General features: G+C 39.4%; 1 protein-coding gene across 1 annotated transcript in view; it reads right to left on the bottom strand.

The window, feature by feature from the left end:
* Positions 1 to 19,953, bottom strand: part of TENM2 (teneurin transmembrane protein 2) — a 619,525-nt gene that overhangs the window by 89,326 nt on the left and 510,246 nt on the right. The window contains exons 11-12 of the mRNA XM_066560474.1: positions 19,272 to 19,467; positions 16,337 to 16,438 (exon numbers count right to left, since the gene is read on the bottom strand). Coding sequence (XP_066416571.1) covers positions 16,337 to 16,438; positions 19,272 to 19,467 — 298 coding nt within the window. The remainder of the gene's footprint in view (positions 1 to 16,336; positions 16,439 to 19,271; positions 19,468 to 19,953) is intronic.

The raw sequence follows: 19,953 nt of genomic DNA, 5'->3' as shown, positions 1-19,953 counted from the left end.
TGGTGAAGTCCACACAGAAGGAAGTAAATATTGCTGGATGTGAATCCTCTCCATGTTTCCATGGCACTGCAGAGACTCAGAGCTGTCACTGCTGATGGTTTCTCAGTGTGGATTCCCCAACTGCACTGGACACACTTGCTGAGCCCACCCAGCTCCTCACCACACTGTGATAAAGCTGATGGAAAGAACAGGTCCCAGGAAGGATTAATGAATCTGTGGGCAGTTTCTTTGGACAATCTTATAAGTAATAGGCAGTTTCTTTGGAGAAACCACATTTGTTCAAGTAGTTATAAGGACAAAAACTTAAAGCTGACTCACAAGCTGGATACAAGTGAGGAACAGCTCTTCTTGTTTTCCTGTTTTACAGCCCAACATGTGAATCAACTCCTGAAAGGACTTCTATTCTGCAAACCTCTCCTCAAGCATGAAAACTCAAATAAAGACAATAACTCTATTTAAACAGCACACTACCTTGGAAGAGGGACTGAGCAGAAACAACCCATTTTAAAAATAAATAAAAGAGAAAACCAAAACAACAAAAACATCCAAGCTACTCAACTATAACCAGTCTAGACCTAGCTAGAGTGGTCTGGACCTGTAATTCTGTGCCAGACACCTGCTGTAAGATCACTTCTCTGCTTGCTTTGTCCCCAAGTCTCATTAAGCAATGGGTAACTGCAGTCCAGTTAAAGGTGATGGGTATCTTCTATTTGGAACTTGTCTGTGGGGAAACCATTCTTATCTCCTGCTTTTGACCTGGATCTGCATGGTTCAGCTTCTGGGATACCAGAGCCTGGCACTGCAGAAGAAAGGTTACTGGATGGTGCTGGCTCTTGGGCTGAAGAGCTCCCACAGCAGTTTTTTCAGCGCTCCCTGACTTTGCTATGGTGCTTCAGGAATTTAAGAAAAGCTGAAAGCCATGTCACAGCTTTTCATTCCTCTCTTCATGTATCCATCAGGTCAAAGGTCTTGCTGTGGTTCATGGATCTGTTCAGTCCTTGTGCAGCTTGTCTGTAAGTTGAACAGCAATCTGCCTTCAGGGGTTTGCCAGGGCAGTCACAGTGCCAGTGACACCAGAACTGACTCTGGACAAACAAGAGAATCTGTCACTTAACCCTAGGGATGAAGTGGATACAGTTAAGATTAAGGCACTTGCAATTTAAAGCCATAGTTTAATCTACAACCCTCTGCTGGAGTTACTCTGCAAACTATAGGAATATCACTTTGAGAATAAGAAAAACAACAGATTCTGGGACAGATTTTAGCATTTCCAAGACTGCCATGTCACTAAGATTGCAGGAGAAACATGTAAGCAAGAATTCAAGAAGGTCTAGGTTGTTACAAGAAGCTGGCTTGTCACTGCTGTAATGAATAGCTCTTCATGACTGTTTTTGCTATGGGTTTATATTCTGTCCTGTGTGAGGAGGAGAGAAAATCAAGCTGCTTTTCTCTAGAGAACAAGAGCAGGTAGCCTAGACAGATTTCTGCTATGCCTATTTCCTAGATCATATTGCTGTAGGATGAGACCCAAACCAGTCCACCTTCATTTTACATCCTGGCAGCTTCAGCTGATGTGCAAAGTCCTCAATAATATTCTGGATTTCTTGTTATCTAGGACTTTTGTGTTTCCCCATGGGAAGTGGGCAGCTCCTGGTCCAGGACAGAACTGATTGCTCAAAGTCTGATGAAGCAATGTGGAGGAAGGTGGTTTATGTAAAGGAACAACCAAGCTCCATCTCATTTCTGTGGAGAGATTGACTGTGTAGCTTACACCAGCACTGGTAAAAGGTGGACAGAGATCTTCAGGAGTAGTTATGGCGACACTCAGGCAACTTAGGCCCAAAGGTATATGTCCTGAGTGAGGTCTGGATGAGCACAACAGCTATTAACCTTTAATGTTCTTTTGTTATGGGATGATGCCCTTTACTTGGATTTGAACAAAATCAGACTAAATTTTTAACATGAGGCTCAGCTGATGAACAGACACTGCAGACCCCTGAGTCCTGCACGTATTTGAGAACACTGATGGAGCAGGAAAGACAAACCAAGCATCCCTCTAAAAGTTCTCTCTCTAAAGGATATTTTGGAGCAATGTTCATATTCCCTGATGCATGAGGAAAGGTGATTTGGTAACAGCCTGTTACACACAGATGAGGAGCAGAGATGGCCAGGGGATAATGCCCAAAGCGCCTGGCACCAAAAGCCACCAGCTCTTGTGTCCCAGCTGCAGTCTGTGCACGCACTCCTTGCACCCCCTCCAGCGTCCACACACACATACTCACCAGAGCAGTTCTTCTAAGGCATGGCAAGAAACCAGCAAAGGATCTCTGAGGAGACAAACGCTTGCAGGCTGTTGAAGAACTTGGATTAGTTACACAGCTGCTGGGCTGAGAGGCTTTCCCCTGCTACTTGAAGCTCCAAACAGGATGGGAAGGCAGAGCTCTGGCTTGGTTTCTCTTGCTGTAGAGCAAACATTACCCTGGTGCAGAGAGAGTCCTGTACCACTAGGATCTAGGCTGTCAGTTCTCTACTGCAGACTTTTTTCAGTTCCTCCTCAGAAAATAGAGAAATTGGTATATTTCTCTTCAAACTTATTTGAGTCTCTGGGCACAAATATATGCAGACTGAAAAGGTTTTTGAATTTGCATCTACAATGCTTGCCTGTCCTGGACCAGGTCAAAAGCAATGCCCTTATATTTTTCTTATTTTGCAAGCAGCTCAGTTTTTCATTCCAATGTAAATTTTAAAACATGGTAGAGGAAGAATATAATTTTTGGTCCCATCTAATTTTTTAACGTGTGTATCACAGAATTTTGTGGTGAGATGCCCATGACAAAACTGCACCAAGAGATGGTATTTGGGTAAGGGCCAGAATGGTTGTATCCATAATGCCTGCAAGCCCCAATCTTGCACAGAAACCACATTTTTCTTACCCCAAGCTGGAGTGCAAAAAAGATGAGCTTGGCTGTTTGTTCACCGTGTAAATAGTATGGAAAACCAGGACTGAGTGTTCAAGTATGACCTTAAGACTGAACTAAAACAGCACTTGGGAATTATCAACAGTGCCTGAGCACTGCTGACTGTTCCATCAAACAATTTTAACAAGATTAAATGACAAGTTAAAACTCATAGAAGAACATTCTGTGATTGATCATAGAATTTCAACAAATTCATGGAATGAAAATCTGCAAAGGCTACTGAACACAAAGAGGCTTGGTCTGTTGTAGAAAGTCCCAGCACACGCTACCTCTGGAACCAGAAGAATTTAATGGAGAAGCAACCAAGACAAATAAAACTATAAAACTTTTACTCTCCCTCAGCTATCTGCTGTATGTCACCATCACAACTGAAATCCTGGATGAAATGGAATTTTGGTCTCAGCCATTACAGCTTTACTTCCCTCTAAACAAATAAACACACTCAGAAAAAGAGCATTCTGAAGAGACAATACTTATACTCCAATGTAAGATGCGTTCAGTCCTTGTTGAACTGTACAGAACTTTGCCACACCTAAGAAATATATTTATTTTTATCTGTAGGTGCTCCTGATTAGGAGGAGGGAGTAAATTTCAGTCACAAAAATTCACTGACCTGATTTGGGCAGCCTTGCTATGCTCTTTGGACATGGAATTGCACAAATTCCTTGTTATATAAAGGAGTGGATAATGCAAGCACACTTGCATAATGAAACTGAAGTTGTCTTTTTTCACACTGACCACCAGGAATTGAATTGAAGACAGATGTAGGTCAAACTTCTTAGCACTGAGCCCTACCAGGGACCCTTCTGGGTGCAGTTCCTCTAGGGGATAATGAATTCAGACTCTGTAATACCTCACACTTGGACTTCCTTTTAGCAGAGATTAGGCTGCTACTGCTGAGAGATTATGCATGATTTTGCCAACATATAAAGAAGATGGATTCCAGTTATTGACAGTCTAATCTGAAGCCTATAAATGCACTCCAGGTCAGCTCCAAACTGGAGCAGAAATAGAGGAAAGAGCCAAGACAAATGTTGTGTACAGCTGCCTGGTTCCTAACGTGATAGATCAGAGCAGAGTCACACGGTACTTATTGGCATTTTTCTCTTTTTGGTCTTTATGCTGGTGATGCATAATGCAGTATTTAGACTACACATATTAATTTCTCTTCAATGGACAAATTAGATTAATAAGTAAGCAGATGAAGATCTGTTTTACTGATGCAAGAGTTGAATCCTACAACTGTCAACCAAAGCACCGAATAATTTTAGATTCACTGCAAAAGCTACAATCAAGTTCCCATTCTCCTAAAATGAAGTCATACCTATTTATGTATGAACAATCTTAATCTAAATGGCCTAAAATCAACAAAATCACTATACCCAAAGGAATCAAAAGCATTTGCATTTTAGAAAATCAGCCCAGTTATTAAAAAAATTAATTGCTGTCAACTTGATTCAAAATGTTGGCTCCAGACTTTGCATTAATATTATAAACAAAAAAGTATTGAGACATCCCTTGTTTTATTATACATCCCATATTACACCAAATATTTGCCCTTAATTATCATACCCCTTCTTACACCAAGTATTTGCCCATAAACATTTCTAAAAAATTAGAAAACATATAAATCTATTAGTTGTAGTCTGAAAATACAATGGTTTTGTTTGACAACACTTCCCTTCATATGTTCTGTTTAAACCTATTTCAATCAGTTGGCAGCATATTTCACTACTTGTCTGCAAACTTATTACTTTTACTGAAATTCATTTGAGGAGACGAAAATCTGAAATAACTTCTAAGACCACTTCATGGTTTATGTTGTTTCTTTTTACTAGTTTATGCTAATTTTATGCTACTTGCATTGGGATAAGCTGCTCCACCCTAGCAAAATCATGCCCAAGAAAATAATTCTGGAATGGGAAACTGAATGAATCCAGGACTGTGTTCTCTCACCTGCTCTTTGTGTCCCACAAATGTGCTATTTGCACAGTCAGGAAGAATGGTGTTTGACTAGTCTGGTGCTCTTCAGAGATCACTAAATTCACTAACTCCCATCAGGCTGAAACATTCTTAAGAACAGTGACAATTAGAAAGATCTGCAAAGTCTTTTTTAGGTTGCTCTAAGAGCATGTGCTCTTCCAAGCAGAAATCATCTAGAAACTCATCCAGAAGCAGGAGAACAAACAACTGTGAACAACTGTCACTGGCATGAGGTGGTTCAGCAGTTACTCCATGAAATGCTTGGACTGCAGAACACAGAACTAATTGAAATGGTTTAACAGTAGAGCTGTCCTGCCCAGGCTGGCACCAGGTCACCATCAAGAGGCAAAGTCTCTCCCAGCAGTCAAGCTCTGCCCTCCGTACCTCAGGTGCCCAACACCAGCCCCACTGAGCTCCCAAGCTCTGCCAAAATGCACATTAGCAAGCAAGGGGGAAAACCCACAGAAGAATTTCCAGAAGGACAAAAAACCCATCAGGTGTGTCAAATCTCTGACATTCAGAAACCATTTGGGGAAAGCAGCACACGCTGACTTAAGCACTAAAGTATGGATGCTTTAATTAATCCGGGGTGAATTTAATTGCTTTAGTTAAGTGGAAATCGGGTTAAAAATGATGCAGAGCATGCTGGGGTGTGTTAAAAACATGACATATGAGTTGGATGAATCGATAAATTAAAACTGCACAGATGTTTTAATTAAACCCGGGAAACTTAACGAAGATCACTAGAGACTTTTAAGCCTATGATTAATTCAATTCATTTAAAATACCTGTAGAGATATGGGGATGCCTCCATTTTGGGAGTTATAGAAGTTCTCAATCAATAAGTACTTAAGCTGTTCTACAAAAAAAATGGGATGATTTTTATAGAAGTGACTGGACAGCATTAACTCCACAATTAATATTTACATTCTTCTGAACACTCAGCAAACTTGCTTTGGCCCAAATTTATCACAAAGGTCATATTTTTTCTCATGCCTTCAGTGTGAGCCTATCCATCAAAAAGAAAACACTTGCTGTTCCCCCCTCTACCATTGCACAAAGTACCTGTTTCCATTAGATAATTGCTTAGCTTAACAACTGTTACAAAAAAATCTATGTAAGAAATACAAATGTGTCTTCCCACACTAGAACCAATTTCCAGAAATGCAACAATTTTTTCCAACAGTCTCTTTGAGGTTGCTCTGTTGGTACAAGTAAATTTTGCTTGATTATTTAACCCCTGTAATATTTGCAGTAACAATAATGCAGTCCATAAGAATAAGGAAATCAAAACTAAGCCAATATCAAATACCTCAGAACTATTTTAATGGTAAATTGAGAGGACTGCAGCCCCATTACTGCTTTTGTGAAGATGAGCTTAGACAATCTCACTAACCACCAACAAGGATCTTAGATGAAGATATTGGAGTGCTTCAGGGGAGGGAAAGAGACCACTGTTCTGTCTCACTGGAGAAGGCACAGCTGCACATAAAAAAAAAAGAATTTCAAGTGGCATAGTGGCATAAAACAATCTACAAATTGGAGATGGAGAAAAAGGAGGACATTTGAGTGTACTGACACTTGATAAATCAGCTAGCTGTGCCAGGGGTCAAATGTCTTGAGGACTTTGTTCTGTCAGTACACTCTGGATTCAGCTCTTGGTCAGCCTGGTTGTTGCTTTCTCCACCTTGGCAGAAGGTCTGCACTGTCACTGCCTGTGCTAAGAGTGCTGTTCCCCACACAGAGCAAAAGGTGATTTGCAGCCAACCCACATCAGGTCCTGCCTCTCTGCTGCACCCTTAAAGAGCAGCACAGTTCAATCTCTTTTTCACATGCATCAATGCATTCAAGGAAATGGAAGTCCCTTGCTCTGGCTCTGACTTAACACAGAAGAATGAGACTGATCAGTTTGCCACTTATTTTATGCCTTTGAAAAGGAAGGAAAAGAGCCAAAGCAACCAAACCAACTCCTTTTCTGGGAGTAACACAGAATCAGAGCTGTGAAATTCCTGCTTTAGATAAAAGCAGTGAAGTTGCTACAAGACCACGCAGAGAAACAAGTTTTACTTCCTACCAACAGATGGGAACCAGCAGATGTTGAAATCAGCTACTGTCATAGACAGGCATGTAGATATTCATTCCTATGTTTTGATAACTTCATCACTAGGAAAACTGTGGAGGAAGGCAGAACTAAACTATTTCAGAGTGTTCAGTTGCCATCTCAGTGGAAAGAGTCAGTGAGGAGTCAAAGAGATGATGCTTGAAAAAAGCAGCAGTGAGATGATGCTCACAAACAGCAGCAGTAAGGACAAACATCAAATACCAGAAATTCCCTTCCAAACATAAGTGCTGTGATCCACAACTGAAAAGCACTAACTGCACAAAGTCACTCATGCTTCTAGAAAAAGGAACAAAAAAAGGTGAAATATTTCTTCCAATATTTTTGGTAAATTTTACACCATTGCCAGTGAATGGTGCAAAAATTATTGCTCCTGTGGTAGTGGCTTAGCTCTGGCTAAACAGCAGTGCAGGAGATGCAGAACTGCACCCATAGCCTGCAGCATTCAGGGTATTTAAAATGCAGGCTGGTTTGGTTTCATTTCAGTTACTATTATTTGCCTTGTTAAATTTACCAGAAAAGTTAAATCATAACATGTTTAACTGCACAGTTCCACATTAGCTGCAGATATTTAAACATTTTTCTACGTTTGAATTAGAGATTTTTTGTTTGTTTGAGAAAGAGAAGGGGGATGACAGTTAACTGAATTTAATCTTACTGAAGTAAGAACTAAATATAGAAAATATCTAAATTACAGTTTTGAATCCAGATATAGTGTAGGTGTGAAAAAAGTCATGCATGCTGAAATCTGAGGCTGTGATTCAGGGCTGTTTCTGTTATTCAGGGATGGCAAATGTCTAAGGATGTCTGACAACAGCTGTATTTCTATAATGTGATTTACAGTACTGCTTAATCATAGTCACTTCAATGACATTTACCATCATCACAAGGACTCCAAGATGATCCCAACACAACTGCCAGGATGAACCCTTAGAACTTAATGAAATAAACAAACACCAGTACAATTCCAGGGAGACAAAGCAAAATAAAACCAAAATGTAGATTGCAATACAATTAGATAAGCTAACCAATTAAGCACAAAAACAAATTACAAGGCATACAGCACAGAGAGCACAATTCAGCTCAGCAGAGCAGAATGGGAGAAGAGAAATTCTTGGCCACCAATGGAAGTATTAGGAAGGAAGAAAAGCTTTTTGGCTTGCTAGAACTAAGCTGCACAATGGTTTTTGTCCTACATGTATTTATATGGATGTCCACTTCCTTGCTGCACTCAGAACCTTTTGAAACATTCTACTTATTGGAACTCCATTAAAACAGAAGATATTGGTGCAAGTAGATGTGTTTGTGCTGCACAAGTTTAAGAAGGGAAGAAAGAGAAGTAACTGATAACACAGCAGTCTTCAAAGGCAGCTGTGAAAGATCAAATGAATGTACCCAGGTTTTATTAAGTATGAAAATATTACATAATGCTGTTAAAGAAAAATCCATTAATAAGATTTTACTGTGTTTCCATGTGCTTTCCATCTTGAACATAAGCAAAGCAAACTGTCTCATAATACTAAACCAATAAAATTTGGTTCCAGCTCAGCTACAGTACTTGCTGCCTGTGGCTCTCTTTGGTCCCTGAGTTTCTCCAGGTGGGGTAGTGAATGACCACACAAAAATACCCAGGTGTTTGCTGAAATCAGAGAATTATAATTCCTTACATGTCCACTTTCCACCTATGATAGTTTGTCCATCACTGGCATCAGTGACTTCTGTCAATTATTTTCTTCTTCCTCCATTACTGAATTCCTCAGTATTACCCATTATTTTTTTTCTTAATCCTTTCAGCTTTGTCTAAAATGTTCTCCTGCAGAATAAATCTGCCTTCTTAGCTGCACCACTATTCTACAAGCTCTTTGGGAAAAGGAATCATGCATAATTTCAAGTTCATAGGCTACAGCATGAACTCAGAAATATCTGAAAGGACAATGTAATTCACATAGAGAAATTCACCTGTATGTTTACTGGTACTTTAATAAAGAAAACATGCTAATAAATTGCCACATGAGATGCAACTATTAGGTGTATTTATCAACTTTAAATACATTTCTTTAAAAAATTTAAAGCATTTTTGTTTCCCTGTAGAGGCCCAACCATAACAAAAAGAATGAAGGATGTACTTCTAAACAACAGGGGAATCCCCACTTAAAATGATTCAGGACAAGATCTTTTGCAGATAAGTTCTTTATAACCCTAAATTCAATGCTGGAATCAGCAGAAGCTGTAGAAACTTTAAGAACAATGTGAAGTTAATATTTTGCATGTTGAAATTTATATTCTTAAAGTATTATATACTCAAATACTTAATTATATACCCAGATACCTGAAGTATTATACACACAAGTATTCCCAATGCTACAAGCAGCTCCTGGGTGCTATTTCAACTTTGTAAATATTCTCTTACAAAGAATGCAGAGGGTATGAGCACCAGATCCAGCCTGGTGCAGAAAAGGGAGCAGTCTGAGCACTGCTAATCCTCCTGCTCAATCTACACTGTACTGGAGGGACAGGTACACATTCCTAGGCAGCAGTGAAATGTTATGTGTTAAATGCCTTGTGTTCTAACAGAAATTTAACAAGGTATCTGCTGTAGAACTCCAGAGCCCAGCCCCTCCATCCAGCCCCCTGTTCTTACTTCCAATCTCCAGGAGGATCCCTGAGGATGGAGAAGGAAGCTCAGACCAGACACGATGGCTCCTATTGCCCTGAGCCCCTTCTGGAGCCATGAGCACTCACAATCTCAAAGAATTCAGCCTGTGACCCCTTCAGCCCTTGGCTCCTGCTTAAATTGCCAATTAGAAAGAGCTGCAGTGATGGATTTTGTGTTGGCTCTCCTTGTCTGCCTGACACTGGATCAAAGCTACTATCTCATTTCATGCAGGCCAGGTAGCAGCTGATAGACAGCAATGCCTGTCAGTCATTGTCAAAATAGGCTGCATGCCTATTTATTTATTCTGTAATTAATATTAGCCAGAGTTAATGGCACAAGCTCCTTTTTAGAGTGGAATGCAGTTCTGTAAAACCAAGAAAAACAAGGGCAGGCAGGCAATCACTGCCCTGCACATAAAAGCCTTGAAGGCAACTGAGGACATGACCAGTTAGCAAGAAATGAAAATAGCCTGCTAATAAAATGTGAGACTGGGAAAACAAGAAGAAAATTTATAACGAAGGCACTTTAAGGTACTGAGTCAGAGAGGTGGGAACTGCTGGTGGGGAACACTGCCAAAGGCAGCCTTGTCTGTTCAAGTATCAAAATGATGCTTCCACCCACTGGGAGAGAAGATTTGAGTGACAAGCCAGGGCTGTGCCGCTGCTGCAGCACGCACAGAAGTTGGCACACATACACACATAAATACACAAACCCCAAAAACAAACCCACCCAGAAAGAGATACAAAGAGAGAAGCTGAACATGCTGGATTCTGTCAACTGCAAGAAAGGATGTGAGATATGTGTGGGTGACAAGTCAGGAATGCAGCATTTCCAGAGAAGAGCACACTTTTTTTTCTTCCTTCAATGGTACAGTGTAAGTGTAAGATGATACATGCTATGATTATGAACATCTAAAATGCTTACCAGTAGTTATTTCTTTGATTCACCTTTTTTTCTCTATCTCACTTTTTCTCAGACCTACCCTGCATTCTTGCTCTATCAAAGTGGAAAATACAATCATTCTACTTTTCATTAAGGTTCATAGCCTGGATTATTTTTTTTAAAATTTTTTTCTCACCTCACATTCAGCCTTTGACAAAGTTTTTATGGACTTTATTCTGAATGGCATCTCTAGGTCAGAATTCTGCCCTGGCTTCCAGTAAATAAAATCCACATTAAATAAACACCTTTTTCTCCCCACTGATAAATTCAGTCTTCTTCAGTCATGTTTATGTGCAACACTACTTCACTAATTATGTTGTTAATTTATTAATCTAACCTTCAGCTGTGTGGCTCTTCTTTCCCAGTCTTGTTTCAGGTCTCTTATTTTATGGAACATGAACTTCATGCTCTAACTTCATTTACAGATCCCCTTCAGCCCACACTGCTCACTGCTTGAATTCTGACTTCAACCTTTCTAGAACTTAGGATAGGATGCTTTTGAAAGTGAAATTTTTTAACTGCTTTTTTTTTTTTGAGCTGTTTCCTGTGCTCAGTCTCTCCTCTGAAGGCCCCATTTCCCTCCATAATCCACAAAGATGTTATCTGCCCCATCTCCCCTCTTCAAAAGTGCCTTTATCAGTGCTCCCCCAAGATGATGACAGTCACACTGCTGGCGTGTTCATAACACTGCATTTTCACCATTTTTTCCTGTATCTTCATATCTGTCAATTGGTTCCCATTCATCCCCTTTAAACTTGCATTGAGGTGGTACGTTGCTGGAGTCAGGTGCTGCTTTTATGTGTTTGCTTTGTGTGTAAAGGATTAACCACAACAGGTCACCTTTAACTTATATTATGGCTCAGGACAACATTGTAATCATGCCACAAACCTGGCACTCTTCATACTTGCATTCCTCTCCAGATGTTTGCTCTGCAAACCCATCTGGGGATAGCATCACTCTGTTTGATCTACTCTCCCTCATTTCTCTGATCCATAACCTGCTCTTGCATTTGCAGGGAGCCACTTGAATAGTTCAATACCCTTTCCCCAGTTTGATTGTGCCACCAAAGGCCCAAAGTGCTGCCTCACCTCAGCTTCCATCTCCTCTGTGAGGCCGTGGCCATGTGCAGGGCAGGCAGAGGAAAAAGGGGATTCAGCATCCCCTCACCTTTTCCTTCAGAGTCCAGGCAGCTTCTGTCTGCTTAAGCAATTTCCAGTTCCTAAAACTTCAACTCAAGTTCTGATGACAAATAGTGTTTCCCTGAGTCACACAGAGAGGAGATGCACAGTCCCAGACATGACCAGCTGGACATCATTCATTCCTGTGGGCCATGTGCTCTACAGCGATGAACCAAATACTGAGTTATTCTGCAGGATGCACCCCAAAATTTAATGCTGTCCCCATTGCAATCACTCCCAGAACATTGTATGCCACTGGGAGCATTCTGGACATGGCACAAAGACAGCAGTTTCAAGCAGTGCAAGCAGTGTGTTCCATGGATGAAAAAACATTACTTTATGCACTGTTGTCAAAGCAAGAAGCCTCTGAAAAGCCTCAGAGCAAGATGAGTCTCAAACAACTGAAATTAGAGAACAACTACAAAAATGCAAGAGTTGCTACTTCTAGTAATTATACCCTTACTTACCTAATAATTGACAGCTTTTTACATTTTTTATACAGAGATTAATAGCCCACACATAACAAAGAAAATGGCAATGGTAGGAATTCTTACTGTGGTGCAAACAGCAAATCCATTAGAATATATTTAAAGAGAGAGAGACTACACGTTACAGCTTTGTAACTATTTCAAACTAAATAGATGTTGCAAAAGAAATAAAAAGAAATTTTAAAAAAACCTACCCTTCTTTTTATACTTATTAAAGTGGCGCCGTCCTTTGCCAGTAAGCCAAAAACAAACAGAATGAAAATAAAATAATGAAAAACCCACACAAGGAGAACAGGAAAAGAAATTGCGAATAACATAAATCTGAATAATTAGAGTTCTTAAAATCAGATTAAAAAGTCAACTGATCAAACATCGCACAAATTTCTGGTTAAAAAAAAATCCAAAAGCCTTAATTTCATTTAGATTAAAATATTAAACATGTTTCTTATTACATTGCATAATCAGCTAGAAGTATCTGCTAAATGGCAACTTCATGGCAGTTGACATAAGCTACTTGACTCCATTTTTGTCCTTCTTTCACAAATTGGACACCATCTCTTAGCAGGCTATGCTCATCATATCAATGTAGAAATCCTATGTGATGGTGCATTGTTCACCTTTTCAGATTAGCTAAAGATGCTTATGATGCAAATCCAAGTATTTTAAAATGCAAAATTAAAGGAGGCTCTGCTCACAGTTGCAAAACAGTATTTGACAGAGTCTTTGGAAGTTGTTTTGTTAAAGGAGTGGAAGAGTTGCATGCCCTTCAAATATTTTATGAGATGAAATGAAATTATAGCCAAGTCTGAGTCACTTCTAGAACTCAACTCATTGCAGCACTGAACTCCATTCCCAAGTGGTGAAAGGCAGGACAGGCTCAAGGCTCAAGGATGCCTGCTGCAGATTCACCACAGACCTTGAAAATCCAAACTAGGATCAGACATAAACAGCAACAATTCTAAGCAGGAAGGACTTCTTGATATACTTCAGTGGTTTTACCACAGAGCTTACAGAAAAATAGAAATGAATAGAAAAAGGTGCAACACACCAAAAAATTACGATAATCACAGCTGCATGTCTGATTCTTTAATTGATCCTTGGCCAGAGAATCACTTTTCACCAATAGCTCCTACACGTAATTGTGGACAAGAGGTTACTCACAGTGCAGTTCAATTCACAGCAAATCTTCCACTGGCTTTAACTGTACACACTTGCTTTATCAGGACACATCTCTGCATGGAATTATCCTTTGATTATCAGATTTTCTTTTTCTTTGTATGCCATATCTTATCCACATGAGATCAAAATGTATCATTACCTTTTTTGTATGTTAGATGGAATTCGTTAACCTTAATAAGGATAAACTCCAAAGGGAATTTTGCCTAAGCAAGAATGGAGTAAATCTGCTGATACTGAATACCAGATAATAAGCTATTTCCACAGAATAGAGAAATACCCCACACAGGGTTTGGCAGGAGTGTTTGAGAGGGTGAAGTTCGTTCTATTTCAATCTGGGTACGAAAGTGCATTACACCCTGTGGGTTGGGCCAAAAGTTCATCTCTTTCCAATAATTTTCATAGTTTTTCTTGAAGCTAATGGATCTGAAGTCAAATCTGTGCTGTGTCTCACAGCTTTCCTTCATTTTTATCTTTTAGAACCACGTGGATGGGGCGTCCCTGTGCACTGCCTGCAAATGGTTTGCAGCGACTCCCCTGATGTCTCACTGCCTCTGATGGCCTCAGGATCAGTCCTGGGATGAAGGATTGTGTTTTGTATCTGTCAAACTTGAAGTTCACACAAAAGGAAGCTCTCAGACTGCTGTTACTCCATGGACCAAGTTCTAAAAGCCATCTAAGGAGCTTGTTCACATTTTCTCCACATTTGAGTCTTGACTCAACTTATTTTATGGTGGAGAAATGAGATATTGAAAGATGCATTGCTAAGGAAATAATAATTGAGAAAATCAAATTAAAAAAATCATTAACCTTCCATATTTGTGACAGTTCAAATATAAATTTACATTAAACATGTGTCCATACACATAGTATGATGGAAAAGATGTAATTCTGTATCTCATTTTACTGTGTTTTACCCTACAGAGAATCCCAATTTTGACTTCTGTGTTCTGAAACTGCTCGCACATATGAAAAGCATTCAAGTAAGCAGAAAAGCCTGTGGCTGTGAGAACAGGCATGAAAGAGGTGAGGCAAAAAGCCCTTACACCCAGCTCTCAGGGTAACGCTGTGCAGCTGTTCCAGCACAGAAACACGAGTTCTGTCAACACACCCATGTTCTCATCTTGTGCAGTTTTTCAGGCTTCTTTGTTCTTTAGAAATACCATGATGTCTGACAAGAAAACAGTACCAGAGCTGAAGGAAGCTTCCATGAAACCATTTCTGCTTTTGAGGGGAAAGAGACAACACAGAAAGGACAAAGCAGGAAGCAGAGGAAATGCACTGAGGGGCAGGAGAAGCCTGACAAATAGTTTGACAAGCACCCTATTCAAAAGCTATTCATCTGTCACAGCCTGAACGAAGTGTTTTCTAGCACTAACACAGCACACAGTGCTACACAGAGGTGCAGTAGACAATGCAGGATTGCTGCACAACTCAAAATGCAAATGAGTTGATATAATGGCCATGTATGTGTGAAGGATGGCAGTGAAGCACACAGTCACTGCATGCATACTTTCACAGGTTAACACCACAGAAATGCACAGAACTGTCAGTCTGTATTTATAGCTCACGTTATCACACCATTCACTTTGTGCACTACAGATATCTCCTCTCCAGATTTACCAGCTGTCTTAATTTCTCAGGTAATCAAACAACTATTTGAATGTTCTGTAAAATGAGCAGGGTGAATGCTGAAATAGCAGTCTTAGTTTTTCAAGGCCCTTGGGACTCTCTATTTCTCCTTTTTTTTTTTTTGTAACGGGGCACCTTCAAGAGCCAAGTGTGGAGACAAAACCCAGATATTACTCACTCCAGTACAACTAGAGCAGCTACTCAAGGAGTATTTCATAGACACATGGATGTGCCACAGCAGTGAGAGAGGTGGCGCACAATGAACTCTCCTCATGACTGCATCAGGAGTCCAAGAAGAAAGGAGCAAATTTCTAAGGCCCTTCAAGGTATCTTAAAAAGCTTTCAAACACCAGGCTTTCCCTCTTGGAACACTAAAAACCCCCTGGAAAATAATTGTAAGCATGATATTGATAGTGTGCCTAAATCTCACACAAACTAAGAAGGAAGCAAACTGTAAAATGTTCCGAGTGTGCTCAGGAGCAGAGGGGAATGCAACCAGGCCACTAAATTTATACAACACATCTGCTACTGGCTGTACAAACTAAAGAGGTCCTTCTTTGTGAATCCTTTCCCTACCACTGCTATCCAAAACTCTCGGAAAAACTTAATGAACACATACTGCCAATCCATAGATGTCATTTAGATTTCTACTTAATCCTTGATAGCAGTGTATTTCCCAGTTTTAGTCGTTAAATTTACAATTGACATTTCACAAAATATTTATTTTAAGATTTTATCAGGTCCTACCTATTTTTCTACAAAAGGCAAAGTTCCTTTGGTCAAAGAGTAATTTTATATGCAAGAAAGATGCTTTGTACTAAAAGTAAGGCTCAGGCAAGCCAGAATATGTACTAGACTCTATCAATGAAGACAACCAGTCTTTTCTTCCAGACCAGCTAATGATTATCAGAAAGCATTGATAATTCATCCACTTTTCCAGAAAATAAATATTTTCTGCCATTTCTGTCTACTGCCTTTGCCACAAAAAAGGCTGTAGCTATGCAAGCTCATTGGAAATGTGGCAATACTGTCTCTTGAACATATTTAACTCAAGATCTAAGAATAAAAAAAGCAAATTGTTCTATTTGAATCTAGCTCAGACCCATGCTAGCTAGCAGGCACTGTAGATCAATAGATGACAGACACACACTGTGGTTATTTGTAAATATGGGGAAAATGATACCTTTAGCGCAATCTGCTCCATGAAATCCTGGAAAACAGTGGCAGACACCTGAGACACACTCGCCATTCCCATGGCAATGACGTGGGCAGTCTTGCACTGAGTCTGAAATTAAAGCATCACAAGCACATTAATTGGTTGGTGCCTACTTAGGCCACAGATTTTTTGTTTATTTTTTCTCCATTTTAATTTGTCCTCGATACTTAGAAGTACAACCCGTAACAACATTAGCAGCACAAGGTTCAGGTGAGGCAGAATGCACTGAGTGCCATGAGAGCATGAGTACATGTAGAGATGTAGTGACACACTAAAGTCACATATTAAGTTCTGGGCTTTACTAGAACCCAAGGTCTTCTGATAGCGCTCAAATCCTCTGTTCCAAAAATAGGCAGGAGGTCTTAGGACCTCTACAGCCATGATGGAGTTTATACAGTGCAGCAAACACAATGCTTCCTCAGGAAAATCAACACTCTCCCTTTTGCAATGAAACTCTTCTAGCTCAACCACTCTGCCATGGGAAACTGATCACCCCAAGGACTCGCTCTTCTTTTCCTTCTACAGGCATTTAAAGCCTAATTAATTAAGCTGACAAAATATCTGCTGAACGTGACAAAGAGGAGCTCTTTTGCTCTGGCAAATCTACTCGATCCTTAAAGAAATGAATAAAAATATGCAGGTGGCTGTGCAAGAGGATGAAGAAGAGTTTTGTAAAAACACAGGACAAAGTTTAATATCAGAGTTTGAGTGACTGACTGAAATGTTGATGACCTCAATAATATGAAAAGAGTAGACACATAAGCCTGATAATATTTCAGCTGCACCAAAATACTTATTTTCCACAATTTCTGTTATCATTTGGATAAAGCATACACTATTTTGCATAATAACAATCTAAAAATAAAATTCCATTTTTGAAATTAATTCTTAAATTTATTTTAATTTGAAAGCTGTTGGATTTCAGCAGAACATATTTTCAACAGTGAATTATTGGAACAAAAATCTAATTTTTTGAATATTACTCTTCACTATCACTCCCTGTTGTTGTGGGACCTGTGGTTCCAAACTAAATGGTTCTGTCAGCCCCAGGCACCAGATCAAGCTGCCGGACAACATAGGAAAGAGAATTTGGATTTGGAACTAACAGAACTATGGAGAGTATTTTTATTTGTCACATTAAACTGCAAAGAAGAAAAGGATTCAAGTAGAACTTTAAATCTAATTTCACAGTTACAGGACACCAAATACAAAATGTCTAAAGCAAATTTTTAAAGAGATGTCAGTAGCTTGGGCTCTTGAAATGAGTCATATAAACAATAGAAAGAAAAAATTGAAATGTAATGCTCAAAGATATCAATTTGTCTCATGAAGAAGCTTGTTTATAGATTTATTCATTATTTTGCTTCATGGCACACAAAAGCATTTACTATGTATTCAAAATCATGGTCAATTTAGTATTTAACGTTAACATAATTTCTGTTATTCTTCCTCCTCTTCCACACCAGAGGGATGTTCAGCTGTCTCAAAGCCTTTCATTATGAAGCATCTGATACAAGGTGTGTAGAACCAGATAAAACACCATATTTTTCTCCAGATTTCATTTCAATCACTATCATTGCTCTATCAAGTAGCCTACCTGGCTATTACACCTTTGATGCTCTTGAAAGCTATAGCCTTGACCAGAAAAGCCTGTAAAGGGCAGCTTATAATATCCTAAGGTTTTCTAAGCACAACAGGGGCATAACAAGATATGAGCACAAATATTCTTGTTTTTAGAGAAGTGGAAAAAGCCTTCTATGGGAAATATGGGGGAAAAATTATATAATGTCATGGTTTGGCAGGGGAGGAGTTTAGAGAAGTGATACAAAAGCTTTTTGTGTAATTGATAGTTTGTGGAACCACTCCATGTATATATCAATTTTTTAACATTCATAGAAAAGTATTTTTTTCATCTTAATTCAGGGTAAGAGAAACAATTATGTTTGTACTTAATGACAGTACTGATTATTCACCTACACCCTTTGGGACTTAGGCCAACAAAATGAATGCTATACTAATGTAAAAGGAAAAAAACCTAAGCTACATATTATTAATAAGGCAAGACTAGAAACCACCTCTGACTATTAAATCTAAAACCTCATTTTTACTTTTTATAGTATCCCTGACTTAGAGGAATTACAGATTTTTACAACACAGTGCCATTTCAGATTTCCCCAGCCAGGACAGAATATCACAAAGGATACCTCAGAATTTGTTACACCACAGTGAAAAGATAGTCAGCAAAGTTCATTAAGAGCTTCAAAGGACAACAAATCTAATAAAGCTTGGAGAATTTAGACTCAGTTTGATTCTCAACTGAATGTAATCCTATTTTAACAAAACTGCAGCTGGATGTTCTTCCACTATGTTGAGGAGACGACTCACTGCTAGGTGACTGGTAGGATGTAAAGCAACATACAGCTAATTAACGGTCTCAATTAATCTCTAGGATGGCTGCAAACAATAATCTCATTTGCAGGTGTCATTTTCTTGAGCTGTCTTTCCACCAAGATTAAACAGCTCTCCTGTTGGATACTATTCCACCTGGGTGTAAAGAAGCATCTTCAGAGAAGCAAATAAAAAGTATCAAAATGACAGAGATAAGGGAGGGGAATATTAACTGGGGAATGCTTCAAACCACACTGAATTTTCTGAGCCTTGTTTTCCAAGACTAAATTCAAGATCTATGGGAATGCTAAAATATTAAGAGGAAAAATGAGTGAATTAAAGTCAGCACACACCATTACTGACTCTTTGCCAGAGCAGTGTTGAGGAAAAAAACGCACAGCATCACATAAGGACAAACAGGCTAAATACTGAGGACTGCAGGAAAAATATTCCAACTTTGGGTAAGGGAGGGTATAAACAGAAAGGAAAAATGCCCAGCTGGTGGAGTACCTACCCAAAATGACTGTGCTGAAGGAGACCACCTCCTTGTCCTTGCCATCATTGTAGAAGGCCAGGTGCCACAAGCCCACGTCCAGGTACTGCACAAACACGGCCTCGTTCTGCACGAGGGTCTGGACGCTCCGGCGCTCCCGCGGCGACTCCACCACGCTCCACTTCTCCTTGCCATCCAAACGCTCCATGAAATCATACTGCAGGAGGGAAAACACCAAAAACAAGGGGGGAAAAAAAAGAGAACACAAACAAACAAAATCCCAAACAAACAGACCTGAATACAGAATGGTTCAGCTCAAAAATCTGCCTCTCTATTTACTCCTCTACCTTGTTATGAAATGGTATTTCTGGAAGAAATGGGAAACTAACATTTACTAGCTGACCATGGATCACAAACAGATTTTGTGACTTTTATTCTTTCTTAAACAGTGACCTAGAATTATGCATCTTTCCTCTGCATAGGTGATCATAAAATGTACAAATTGACAGGATGATTTTTGAGAAACAGTTTGAAATCTATTATTTGACCTATTAATTTTAGGTTCCTACACAGCTTTCAGAGACTCAGGAGACCCATGCCCTTTTCTAAGCAATTGCCTGCAATAAATTCTTTTTGGAACAGGAACAGATATCTGAGGTGTAACTCCAGACATATTGTTGAATGGAACCCCCAGAATGTGAAA

This window comes from Molothrus aeneus, chromosome 15 (genome assembly GCF_037042795.1).
Source record: "Molothrus aeneus isolate 106 chromosome 15, BPBGC_Maene_1.0, whole genome shotgun sequence".
In the NCBI taxonomy this organism is placed as follows: domain Eukaryota; kingdom Metazoa; phylum Chordata; class Aves; order Passeriformes; family Icteridae; genus Molothrus; species Molothrus aeneus.
Note: the sequence above shows the minus strand (reverse complement) of the source record. Positions and strands in the feature narration are given on the sequence as shown.